Source organism: Oncorhynchus masou, chromosome 14 (assembly GCF_036934945.1).
Source record: "Oncorhynchus masou masou isolate Uvic2021 chromosome 14, UVic_Omas_1.1, whole genome shotgun sequence".
NCBI lineage: Eukaryota > Metazoa > Chordata > Actinopteri > Salmoniformes > Salmonidae > Oncorhynchus > Oncorhynchus masou.
In genome coordinates, this window is record NC_088225.1 from 4,675,701 (window position 1) to 4,688,856 (window position 13,156).

A 13,156-nucleotide genomic window follows, 5' to 3' on the forward strand; every position below is an offset into this window, starting at 1 on the left:
CAGAAAGAGCAGGACTATTAGTCCTAAAATTGTGAAAAGTTACTGTCGAGCAGAGCCAAGAAAGATTTGTCCGTTTCTCCCCCATTCCAAAAACCCGTCATGCTCTTATACACACAGCTGGTCGGCACAACTCACTACTCAGAACTTTTTTAGCAAGACACAGACCAGGGCCGGTATTTACAAAGCGTCTCAGAGTAGTAATGCTGGTCTTCAGTGTACACAACATGAAGAATACCTTCACCCCCCCCCCCCCTCCCATTTTGCCCTCATAACAGCCACAATTCATCAGGGCGTGGACTCTTCAAGGTGTTGAAAGCGTTCCACAGGGATGCTGACTCCAATGCTTCTCACAGTTCTGTCAAGTTGGCCGTATGTGCTTTGGATGGTGGACCATTCTTGATACACGGGGAAACTGCTGAGCATGAAAATCCCAAAATGTTCTCGACACAAACCGGTGCGCCTGGCACCTACTACCATAACCTGTTCAAAGGCACTCAAATATTTGATCTTGCCCATTCGCTCTACGAATGGCATACAAAAACAATCCATGTCTCAATTGTCTCAATGCTGTAAACTCCTTCTTGACCTCATCCCCTTCATCGACATTGATTCAAGTGGGATTAATAACGGATCATAACTTTCACCTGGATTCAGCTGGTCAGCCTATGACATGGAAAGAGCAGGTGTTCATAATGTGTTGTACACGGAGTGTAATTACAATCTAAAAGGCCAAACTGATCTTAGATCAGCACTCCTACCCTGAGATGATTTCTGAATATGGGCCCAGAAGTTTTCTATATTGCAAATACGAGTCTATTTCCATACAAGGATACATTTGGCAATTGTATTTTTTTATTTTACACAACAACATGATACACAACTACTGTACCTATAAAAATATATTATCTTTATAATTTGAAGGCAATAAAATAACCAATTCTAGAAGATATCTGTAAATACAATCTTTTGTTTATTTTAGAAATCTTTATTGAAGAAAAAAAAGTTTGAAAAACACGACTGGTCAGAATAAAAACAACAAAAAAACAATTTCACCTCTGCTACATTAGACCTCCCAAAACACACCAAAACACACTTAGACATAATACAAAAAATAGAGACTTTTACAAAAAAATACAAAGGATTGGTCATACACATGTTCTTCTCCTCTGCGATTCAGGTAGCATGGCCACAGTATTCCTTGGCAAAGCTGCATCACAACCTGGCTGCATAGTAGCCCAACGTTGTCTTGGCAATGGCAGTGACGCTGCCGTCATCACACGAACAGTGTTTGGTCTCTAAAGCTTCATCCCAAATGGCACCCTATTCCCTATATATTGCAGTACTTTTGACCGGGGTCCATAGGGAATAGGGTGCAATTTAGGACACAGCCTATATGGCAGTTCAGAGAAATCATTGGACAGAGGAGAACAGAGAGGAAGATCATCAACACTACCTAGCTTAGAGAGCTGTTTTCATTGCAGCCTTGTTGGTCTCAGATAGAACATTTGTACGGAAGACTCTTGTAAGGAAGAGGTTGAAAAGGAAACTGTGGGCTACTGTGTAACTGGAGAGACTAACTTCAGATGTTTGGAATGCTGGGTGATCATTGGTAACTCGAAATTAGTAAGTACTAGTAAGATATCAAATTAAAGTAATATATCCGGTGCTCTGGTTGATAAATCCTCAGTTTAAAAGCTGTACCACCAGGGGGCACTCAATAACCAAACAGATAAAATGCCAATCCAGTACTGAGAGACCTTACACAGGTCCAAACTGGAGAGAACTAGAGACGGAGAAACACAGAGAAAATAAAGTGAAAAGATTGCAGGTTTACAGAGGGAGTTTTCAATAAATGGTATTAATTCATGGTGAGAATAATTGATTCTCATACACATTGTGAAGGGGGAACTCCAGTGGGCACAGGAAAAGCCCTCTTCACCAGACTCCGTCTACATCAACCATATCGCTGACCACTTTCATCTGATCAAGCCATGATCAGTCCCTCCACCTGGAAGATGCATGTACTCAAAGACTTGGCCTGGGTCAAATATCAAGTCCCACACATTAAACATCAGTGACCTTGGAGAGAAAATAGACACACAATAGCCTTCAGGGAAGGTGAACATCCACATTATGATTGACCTTTTCATTATTAACCCTGCATTATGAAGTCATTGCATTATGAAGTCATTGCATTATGAAGTCATTGCATTATGAAGTCATTGCATTATGATGCCATTGCATTATGAAGTCATTGCATTATGAAGTCATTGCATTATGATGCCATTGCATTATGATGTCATTGCATTATAAAGTAATTGTTTTCAACTGTCTTTTGTATTACGATGTCGTTCATTGCATTATGATGTCCATTCATTCTGATGCCAATGTATTACGAAGCCTGTGACTTTGCAGAAAGTCAGCCCGACAGATTAGCTTGATCGAAATCTGGAATGGAAATCAGGATCACCAAGAGAATGGACGGGATATAAATAAATGGATCAGAAAATGTAAAAAAAAAAGAAAAGATGATGATAATGATAGAGTCATTTTCTCAGCCCAATATCCTCTGGAAGACTTGCCTGGCTGCCCAGAATCCTTGATCGGGTCAAACGCTACGCCACGACCACGGATGTTAGTTCCTTCGCCTCAATGAGTCTGGATCGGAGTACCCTTCACCGAATGCAAACACATTCGAGGCCATCTGATTGGTCCAGAACCCGATGGGTTGGGCCAGAGCCAGAACACAAGTGGGTAAAGCGGCGCCCATGGACTCCGATTGGTTAGAGACGATCCAATCGCTGGTGACTTGGTTTTGTACAATGCCCCATGTGCCCTTCGTCACCACAAACGACTTCAATGATGGCAGGCTCAGACTAAAGTATGCACCAAACTGCAGAATCATTTAGTGTGAGTCGTCAGGCTACTGGAAGACAGGGACAGTAGGAAGACAACAGAGAACAAGTGTCTGCTTCAGAATTGGAAGAGTTCAGAAACACTAGACTGTTTCAGAGAGTTGTGTCGGGGTGTTTTAGGTTAGACAGCGACAGCCCAGACAAACAACTGCCTGCTACAAAATCACTAATTCTCTTGACACACCTGTCCACACTGACATACTACTACTGTAGGCTAGTTTCCTCTAGCTTGTGGGATTTTTTAAAGGCACAACACGGTGTTGAAATATCCACAGAAAGACAACATGACATCCCACTACCTCAGTCCTCTGTTCAGGGCCGGTCCTGGAGTTTTCGGGGCCACCCCTTCCCTCACTGACACATACTCTACAGGGATATTGGGCTCGCTCAGTGCTGGATTTTGTGTGTGTGTGTGTGTGTGTGTGTGTGTGTGTGTGTGTGTGTGTGTGTGTGTGTGTGTGTGTGTGTGTGTGTGTACATGGTCAAATCCACACAGAAGGCTTGCCCACCCCTGACTTGCCACTACTGCTGTTGCTGCTGCTTCCAGTCCCTTCTCCGCTGCTGCCCCCCTTGCCGTGTTTGAAGCGGTGCTTGCGCTCCTTGTGAGGCTGTGGCTGTGGCTGTGGCTGTGGCTGTGGCTGTGGCTGGGTGATGTTGCTTTGGGGCTTGTCATCATGGTTGTCCCCCAGGTGTTCCTCTGCCCTGTGCTGCTGGCTGTAGGCCTGGATGGCTGCCTCTAGCTGGTCATGGGCATGCAGGATCATGTCCTTGTTGAGGGCCACGCGGGCCTCCCCTCCCGTGGGGAAATTGTCCTCATTGCTCCCAAACTGCTGCTGCTCCTCCTGGGCAATATTGGCCCGGTTCTGTTTGCACGCCATCTTGACGTTGCTCAAGTCCGTGTAGGGGATCTGCTCCGGCTTCACCACGATGTTGTAGCCCGGTGGAGCCGACGGGGCGTCCCACGAGAACGGGTACCCCACGTAGTCAGCACCCCCGTCCCCCACCACCCCTCCCCCCGTGCCCGGCTCCGGGACTGGCACCCCCACAGAGACCCCCACGCTGGGTCCCAGCAGCCCCAGCTGGTACTCGTCCTCCTGGGGCGGGCAGCGGCGACGGCGGAGGATGTCACAGATGGTCCCGATGCCCAGGTGCAGCATCTCCCACACGTTGAGGGTGAGGCAGAGCACCGTGACGCCGTACATGATGCGCAGGAAGATGGTCTTCTCCGTGGGCCGCGACACGAAGCAGTCCACGCTGTGGGGGCAGGGCTTGAAGGAGCACACGAACACGGGAATGACGCGGAAGCCGTACAGCAGGTACTGGCCCGCCAGGAAGCCTGCCTCCAGCGCCGTGCGAGTCACCAGCTGCAGCACGTAGATACGCATCAGCCCGTCACCCTGGATACGCCGCCGCCCGTCATGGCGTACCTTGGGCTTGGGCCGTGGGGCTAGTGGGTCGACCCGGCGAGGGGGCTCGGGCTCAGGCACCTCGTAGATCATAGGGTCATCCTCTTGGTCCTGGTCCTGGTCCTCCTCTATCCCCCGGTGCTGCCGCGCCCCGAAGCAGATCTTCCTGGGCCTCCGATGGGTGTATCCCCCTCCACCCCCTCCCCCTGTCTCAGTGGCCACCCCTCCCCCGCCCTTGTCCAGCTGGGCGATCTTGTTGACGGCGTAGCCCATGTACATGAGAGATGGCATGGCCACCAGGATGATCTGGAAGACCCAGAATCGGACGTGCGATAGTGGCGCAAAGGCGTCGTAGCAGACGTTCTCGCAGCCCGGCTGCCCCGAGTTGCAGACGAATTTGCTCTGCTCGTCGTAGTAGATGGACTCTCCCCCAACGGCAGTGAGGACGATGCGGAAGACAACAAGCACGGTGAGCCACAGCTTCCCCACGAAGGTGGAGTGGTTGTGGATCTCCTCCAGCAGCCGCGTGAGGAAGCTCCAGCTCATTATGTCACTGGACAGTGGGGCAGACAGGGTCCCGCACTCACCTGCTCACAGACTCTACACACACACACAGAGAAAGAGAGAAAGAGAGAACGAGAGAACGAGTGTGAGTGAGAGTGTGAGAGAGAGAGATGAAGACAGAGGGAGAGAGAGAGGAGAGAGAAGAATAGGGAGTGATGAAGACAGGGGGATGAGAGAGGGAGAGAGAGGGAGAGAGAGAAAGAGAAAATTAGTCAATTATAAAAGGAGATTATACATAACATACTGTCTACCAACATGTCTCAAAAATGTTGAAGGAAGCAAAGAAATATGAGCGTGCAATTTCTTATCATGAAAGAGGATGAGAGGATTTTGACAGGGAATGTAGAGATAGTACAGTTAGAAGCTTTGCTTCTTCAAGTACAACAGAAGGAGTCATGGATCAATCATGGAGAGGAGAGGAGACAGGTAGAAAAGCCTAAATCCAAACAAGTGTTCTCTCTGAAATTGAGACAGACTGCAATCTCCACATATATTAGATCCATTCTACTCTCTGGTATACCCCAAATGAATACACGTTCCAACCCAACAACACAGTTTCAGCACAGTGAAATAAATGGGGGTATTTTTAGGGGCTGTACTGTACAACAATAGGATATCAAACCAAAGAAAAAGATGCTCAAATGTAGCAGAGAGGAGAGCCAAAATAATCCCAATAGGAATTGAGCAGAACACATTTTACACTCACTAACACACACACACACACACACACTCTCTCTCTCTCTTTTGCGGAATAAATCCTCTTGCTCCTCTCTGTGAGGTGCAGATTGTGTTGACTTAACGGTGTTGTTCTGGTGTGTAAATGGCATTGTGTAGTGTGGTGTGGTGTGGTGTGTAGTGCTATATTAAAATGGATGTGTGTGTGGGAGAGATGAAGCCTGTCTATGTAAGTTAGCCGTGGGCCCCAGGCAGCCAGTCCAACTGCACCAGTTAAACCAGCAGGCGGCCTGGCCAAAACAAGTGGAGCATGGAGTCACACCGTAGACCCACATTAGCCAAGGCACTGGAGCAGAACCCTAACTGTCCTGCCTGCCTCCAGGGGAGTGTGAGGGGGGTGAGGGAACAGGTGTCCAGAGCCAGGTTGCCTTCTGTACAGAGTGACACCTTCCTGCTAAGTAGCTCCAATGGTGCATGGCTCATTGTGAGTCGAACTGAAAGGTAAACCCAACCATGAAATAAGAGCTTGGGCTGAGGTTTAAAAGGAGCTCCACAGCGCCTTCCTTTCCCCTCACAGGAAGGTTGGGAGCCCAGATAGAGGAAGGCCAAGAATGGTCTGCTGAACGCTGGAGGGAGTGGAAGCTTGACTGTTGGCTGTTAGTAGACATACTGTAGGATTTGTCACAAATGGCCTCCTATTCCCTACATACTACTTTTCACTAGGGCCCATAGTCACACAACCCTTGTGCTGGAGCTCCTCAGACCTCAGAGAGGAGAGGAGAGGAGAGGAGAGGAGTGAGTGAGAGTTAGAGATGACATGTTTGAAGCTGCCTTCCTGGACTCACTATAAAACATGTGCAGTATTGATCACTGTGACCATAAAAGGTCTGCCTGGGATAGAGGAGGTACTGTACATGTCAGGAATGCTGTGCATACTGCTGTTTTAGAGTGGTTTTGTTAGTGTGTGTGTGTGTTTTTGTTAGTGTTAGTGTTAGTGTGTGTGTGTGTGTGTGTGTGTGTGTGTGTGTGTGTGTGTGTGTGTGTGTGTGTGTGTGCGCGTACGTTCCCACCAGTGTGTTTACTAGGATTGCTGCACATAAATGCTGATGCTCCAGATACTCAACTAGTCTAAAGAAGGACAGTTTAATTGCTTCTTTAATCAGAACAATAGTTTTCAGCTGTGCTGACATGATTGCAAAATGTTTTTCTAATGATCAATTAGCCTTTTAAAATGATAAACTTGGATTAGCCAACACAACGTGCCATTGGAACACAGGAGTGATGGTTGCTGATAATGGGCCGCTGTACACCTATGTAGATATTCCATTAAAAAAAATCAGCCAGCTACAATAGTTATTTACAACATTAGCAATGTCTACACTCTATTTCTGAACAATTTGATGTTAATAAAATTGACACATTTTCTTTGTTGCTTTTCTTTCAAAAACAAGGACATTTCCAAGTGACCCCAAACTTTTGAACGGTAGTGTATATATATAACATTTCCAAAACAGAAAAGTGAGTACTGCACCAGTGCTAACACTTCATACCTGACATGTATGATTACGTATCATGAGGACATATTGAGAGTGAGGAGAGGAGCTGAGCTGACATTAACACATAGAGCCATTAGGCAGTTTGTCCTTCAAACCGTCTGGACTCTTGTCTGGCTCTGGCCTTTCCTCTCCTGCATGACATCATTATACACACCGTCTTTATAGAACCCTCACTGTTATCCCTCTGCTATCTGTTATCCCTCTGCTACCTGTTATCCCTCTGCTACCTGTTATCCCTCTGCTACCTGTTATCCCTCTGCTACCTGTTATCCCTCTGCTACCTGTTATCCCTCTGCTACCTGTTATCCCTCTGCTACCTGTTATCCCTCTGCTACCTGTTATCCCTCTGCTATCTGTTATCCCTCTGCTATCTGTTATCCCTCTGCTATCTGTTATCCGTCTGCTATCTGTTATCCCTCTGCTATCTGTTATCCCTCTGCTATCTGTTATCCCTCTGCTACCTGTTATCCATCTGTTATCCCTCTGCTATCTGTTATCCCTCTGCTATCTGTTATCCCTCTGCTATCTGTTATCCCTCTGCTATCTGTTATCCCTCTGCTATCTGTTATCCCTCTGTTACCTGTTATCCCTCTGCTACCTGTTATCCCTCTGCTACCTGTTATCCCTCTGCTACCTATTATCCCTCTGCTACCTGTTATCCCTCTGCTACCTGTTATCCCTCTGCTACCTGTTATCCCTCTGCTACCTGTTATCCCTCTGCTATCTGTTATCCCTCTGCTATCTGTTATCCCTCTGCTATCTGTTATCCCTCTGCTACCTGTTATCCATCTGTTATCCCTCTGCTATCTGTTATCCCTCTGCTATCTGTTATCCCTCTGCTATCTGTTATCCCTCTGCTACCTGTTATCCATCTGTTATCCCTCTGCTACCTGTTATCCATCTGTTATCCCTCTGCTATCTGTTATCCCTCTGCTACCTGTTATCCATCTGTTATCCCTCTGCTACCTGTTATCCCTCTGCTACCTGTTATCCCTCTGCTATCTGTTATCCCTCTGCTATCTGTTATCCCTCTGCTATCTGTTATCCCTCTGCTACCTGTTATCCCTCTGCTATCTGTTATCCATCTGTTATCCCTCTGCTATCTGTTATCCCGAGACACACTTAGACACATACCATACAATCACCCGGTCCAAGGCTAATAAACGGCACTAAGTGACTTGTAACTGACAGTAAGTACAGTGTGACGCAGACTGGGATCTTTTCAGAAGAGGAAGACGACACTGAGGATCCGGCAGATGTCAGTATATGTGTTTGAATAAAGCCTGAGCGTTAGAAGAGAAATATGTCTGTTTTTCTGAATGCTCCAACACCTGTTAACCATATACAAGTTCTTTTTTTTGGAAGTTTCTGCCGTGTAAACCCAATCCAGTTGTCTGTTTCTTGAATGTGCATTGTGTTTCTCTTATCTGTCAGCGCTAGCCGTGACAGAGGGGCATCTCGAGTGACCCCTGTCATTGAGTCATCACCGTGTGAAAGGAAGATCTGGGTAACAGACCCCTGGATGTTAACATGCTCTCTCTCTGGAATGGGAAGGTGTGAGTGTGTGTGTGTGTGTGTTATATCTGTGTGCCATGTGTGTGTAAAGTAGGTGTGTGGGTGTGCATGTGGAGGAGGAAAGTGAAAGCAAGCAAAGTGTGTGTGTGTGTATGTGTGTGGGTGCGTTCACACATGTGCAACTATGTGTGAGCTAGAGGTGGAATACGGTTATGTGTGACTGAAAGTGATTGTGAACAGAGAGAAGGCACCATGTTAGATGGCCAGAGTGTCCTCTGCCTTGCAGTCAGGATTAGCCTCTTTCTGCACTCAAAGGCCTGGAGCTCCATGGAAAGAATTAGCAGCCTGGGGCCGTCATACCACCACATGCCCATGCGAGAGCCTCCAACATGGGCATATGGCTCCAGCTGCCTCCCCCCTACCATCCTACCAACTCCCCACATCCTGGCCTTCCCTTTCTAAATCATTCTACAGTGCCTGCGAAAGTATTCGGCCCCCTTGAACTTTGCGACCTTTTGCCACATTTCAGGCTTCAAACATAAAGATATAAAACTGTATTTTTTTGTGAAGAATCAACAACAAGTGGGACACAATCATGAAGTGGAACGACATTTATTGGATATTTCAAACTTTTTTAACAAATCAAAAACTGAAAAATTGGGCGTGCTAAATTATTCAGCCCCTTTACTTTCAGTGCAGCAAACACTCTCCAGAAGTTCAGTGAAGATCTCTGAATGATCCAATGTTGACCTAAATGACTAATGATGATAAATACAATCCACCTGTGTGTAATCAAGTCTCCGTATAAATGCACCTGCACTGTGATAGTCTCAGAGGTCCGCTAAAAGCGCAGAGAGCATCATGAAGAACAAGGAACACACCAGGCAGGTCCGAGATACTGTTGTGAAGAAGTTTAAAGCCGGATTTGGATACAAAAAGATTTCCCAAGCTTTAAACATCCCAAGGAGCACTGTGCAAGCGATAATATTGAAATGGAAGGAGTATCAGACCACTGCAAATCTACCAAGACCTGGCCGTCCCTCTAAACTTTCAGCTCATACAAGGAGAAGACTGATCAGAGATGCAGCCAAGAGGCCCATGATCACTCTGAATGAACTGCAGAGATCTACAGCTGAGGTGGGAGACTCTGTCCATAGGACAACAATCAGTCGTATATTGCACAAATCTGGCCTTTATGGAAGAGTGGCAAGAAGAAAGCCATTTCTTAAAGATATCCATAAAATGTGTTGTTTAAAGTTTGCCACAAGACACCTGGGAGACACACCAAACATGTGGAAGAAGGTGCTCTGGTCAGATGAAACCAAAATTGAACTTTTTGGCAACAATGCAAATTATGTTTGGCGTAAAAGCAACACAGCTCATCACCCTGAACACACCATACCCACTGTCAAACATGGTGGTGGCAGCATCATGGTTTGGGCCTGCTTTTCTGAAGCAGGGACAGGGAAGATGGTTAAAATTGATGGGAAGATGGATGGAGCCAAATACAGGACCATTCTGGAAGAAAACCTGATGGAGTCTGCAAAAGACCTGAGACTGGGATGGAGATTTGTCTTCCAACAACACAATGATCCAAACATAAAGCAAAATCTACAATGGAATGGTTCAAAAATAAACATATCCAGGTGTCAGAATGGCCAAGTCAAAGTCCAGACCTGAATCCAATCGAGAATCTGTGGAAAGAACTGAAAACTGCTGTTCACAAATGCTCTCCATCCAACCTCACTGAACTCGAGCTGTTTTGCAAGAAGGAATGGGAAAAAATTTCAGTCTCTCGATGTGGAAAACTGATAGAGACATACCCCAAGCGACTTACAGCTGTAATCGCAGCAAAAGGTGGCGCTACAAAGTATTAACTTAAGGGGGCTGAATAATTTTGCACGCCCAATTTTTCAGTTTTTGATTTGTTACAAAAGTTTGAAATATCCAATAAATGTCGTTCCACTTCATGATTGTGTCCCACTTGTTGTTGATTCTTCACAAAAAAATACAGTTTTATATCTTTATGTTTGAAGTCTGAAATGTGGCAAAAGGTCGCAAAGTTCAAGGGGGCCGAATACTTTCGCAAGGCACTGTATGTCTATCACTTTCTGTGTTACTAGAATGAGCCAGCCTGCCAACCTCAACACTAACACATGCTTGTACAAGCGTGCACTCAACCATACCCGTCACGATTCACAACCATACACACATAGAAACAGCTGTCTGCCCCTCAACATACTCACTCAAATACACAAGAGCACAGCTACAGTTGAAAATGACAAACTCACAGCAACCTGGAGTAGTCCTTGTTTACATTTACGATGTTTACAGGTGAGCCTGAGAGAAATTGCAAGGCAGAAATTCCACTCTGTTAAAATACTTGCACTCTGACCAAAGAGCTTGGAGTGGATATACTAATTCAGAGATGTAGAGTACGAATTCAGAGATATAACAGAATGTCCATCCTCTTTACCCAACAGATTCTGGACCATCTGTGTATGTAGTCTCCCAACAGACAGAGCAGAGCAGTGGAGTGTGTGTCCTGGTGAGGACTGAGGGGCCAGCTGTGACTCAATGTAACCTCAGCAGCCAGAGAAACACTGGTCCTCCTGGGGAGCTTGGGGCTAGATGTAGAGGCAGGGCAGGGGAGCTTGGGGCTAGATGTAGAGGCAGGGCAGGGGAGCTTGGGGCTGGATGTAGAGGCAGGGCAGGGGAGCTTGGGGCTAGATGTAGAGGCAGGGCAGGGGAGCTTGGGGCTGGATGTAGAGGCAGGGCAGGGGAGCTTGGGGCTGGATGTAGAGGCAGGGCAGGGGAGCTTGGGGCTGGATGTAGAGGCAGGGCAGCTTGGGGCTAGATGTAGAGGCAGGGCAGGGGAGCTTGGGGCTGGATGTAGAGGCAGGGCAGGGGAGCTTGGGGCTAGATGTAAAGGCAGGGCAGGGGAGCTTGGGGCTAGATGTAGAGGCAGGGCAGGGGAGCTTGGGGCTGGATGTAGAGGCAGGGCAGGGGAGCTTGGGGCTGGATGTAGAGGCAGGGCAGGGGAGCTTGGGGCTAGATGTAGAGGCAGGGCAGGGGAGCATGGGGCTAGATGTAAAGGCAGGGCAGGGGAGCTTGGGGCTAGATGTAGAGGCAGGGCAGGGGAGCTTGGGGCTGGATGTAGAGGCAGGGCAGGGGAGCTTGGGGCTAGATGTAGAGGCAGGGCAGGGGAGCATGGGGCTAGATGTAGAGGCAGGGCAGGGGAGCTTGGGGCTAGATGTAGAGGCAGGGCAGGGGAGCTTGGGGCTGGATGTAGAGGCAGGGCAGGGGAGCTTGGGGCTAGATGTAGAGGCAGGGCAGGGGAGCTTGGGGCTAGATGTAGAGGCAGGGCAGGGGAGCTTGGGGCTGGATGTAGAGGCAGGGCAGGGGAGCATGGGGCTAGATGTAGAGGCAGGGCAGGGGAGCATGGGGCTAGATGTAGAGGCAGGGCAGGGGAGCTTGGGGCTGGATGTAGAGGCAGGGCAGGGGAGCTTGGGGCTGGATGTAGAGGCAGTGCAGGGGAGCATGGGGCTAGATGTAGAGGCAGGGCAGGGGAGCTTGGGGCTGGATGTAGAGGCAGGGCAGGGGAGCTTGGGGTTGGATGTAGAGGCAGGGCAGGGGAGCTTGGGGCTGGATGTAGAGGCAGTGCAGGGGAGCATGGGGCTAGATGTAGAGGCAGGGCAGGGGAGCTTGGGGCTGGATGTAGAGGCAGGGCAGGGGAGCATGGGGTTGGATGTAGAGGCAGGGCAGGGGAGCTTGGGGCTGGATGTAGAGGCAGGGCAGGGGAGCATGGGGCTAGATGTAGAGGCAGGGCAGGGGAGCTTGGGGCTGGATGTAGAGGCAGGGCAGGGGAGCATGGGGCTAGATGTAGAGGCAGGGCAGGGGAGCTTGGGGCTGGATGTAGAAGCAGGGCAGGGGAGCTTGGGGCTGGATGTAGAGGCAGGGCAGGGGAGCTTGGGGCTGGATGTAGAAGCAGGGCAGGGGAGCTTGGGGCTGGATGTAGAGGCAGGGCAGGGAAGCCTGGGGCTGGATGTAGAAGCAGGGCAGGGGAGCATGGGGCTGGAGGTAGCGTCAGGACAGGGAAGCATGGGGCTGGAGGTCGGGTCAGGACAGGGGAGCATGGGGCTGGAAATCGGGTCAGGACAGGGGAGCATGGGGCTGGATATGGGGGCAGGACAAGGGAGCATGGGGCTGGATGTAGGGGCAGGACAAGGGAGCATGGGGCTGGATGTGGGGTTAGGACAGGGGAGCATGGGGCTGGATATGGGACAGGACAGGGGAGCATGGGGCTGGATGTAGGGGCAGAACAAGGGAGCATGGGGCTGGATGTGGGGTTAGGACAGGGGAGCATGGGGCTGGATATGGGACAGGACAGGGGAGCATGGGGCTGGATATGGGACAGGACAGGGGAGCATGGGGCTGGATGTAGGGGCAGGACAAGGGAGCATGGGGCTGGATATGGGACAGGACAGGGGAGCATGGGGCTGGATATGGGACAGGACAGGGGAGC

At 48.9% G+C, this 13,156-nt stretch overlaps 1 protein-coding gene across 2 annotated transcripts in view; it reads right to left on the reverse strand.

The window, feature by feature from the left end:
* Positions 1-951: 951 nt before the first annotated feature.
* LOC135553998 (gap junction gamma-1 protein-like) overlaps positions 952-13,156 on the reverse strand; it is a 47,562-nt gene continuing 35,357 nt past the window's right edge. For both annotated transcript variants that reach the window (XM_064985988.1, XM_064985987.1), the window contains exon 2: positions 952-4,921. In XM_064985988.1, the coding sequence (XP_064842060.1) occupies positions 3,398-4,867 (1,470 nt within the window). In that variant the 5' untranslated portion in view covers positions 4,868-4,921 and the 3' untranslated portion in view covers positions 952-3,397. The remainder of the gene's footprint in view (positions 4,922-13,156) is intronic.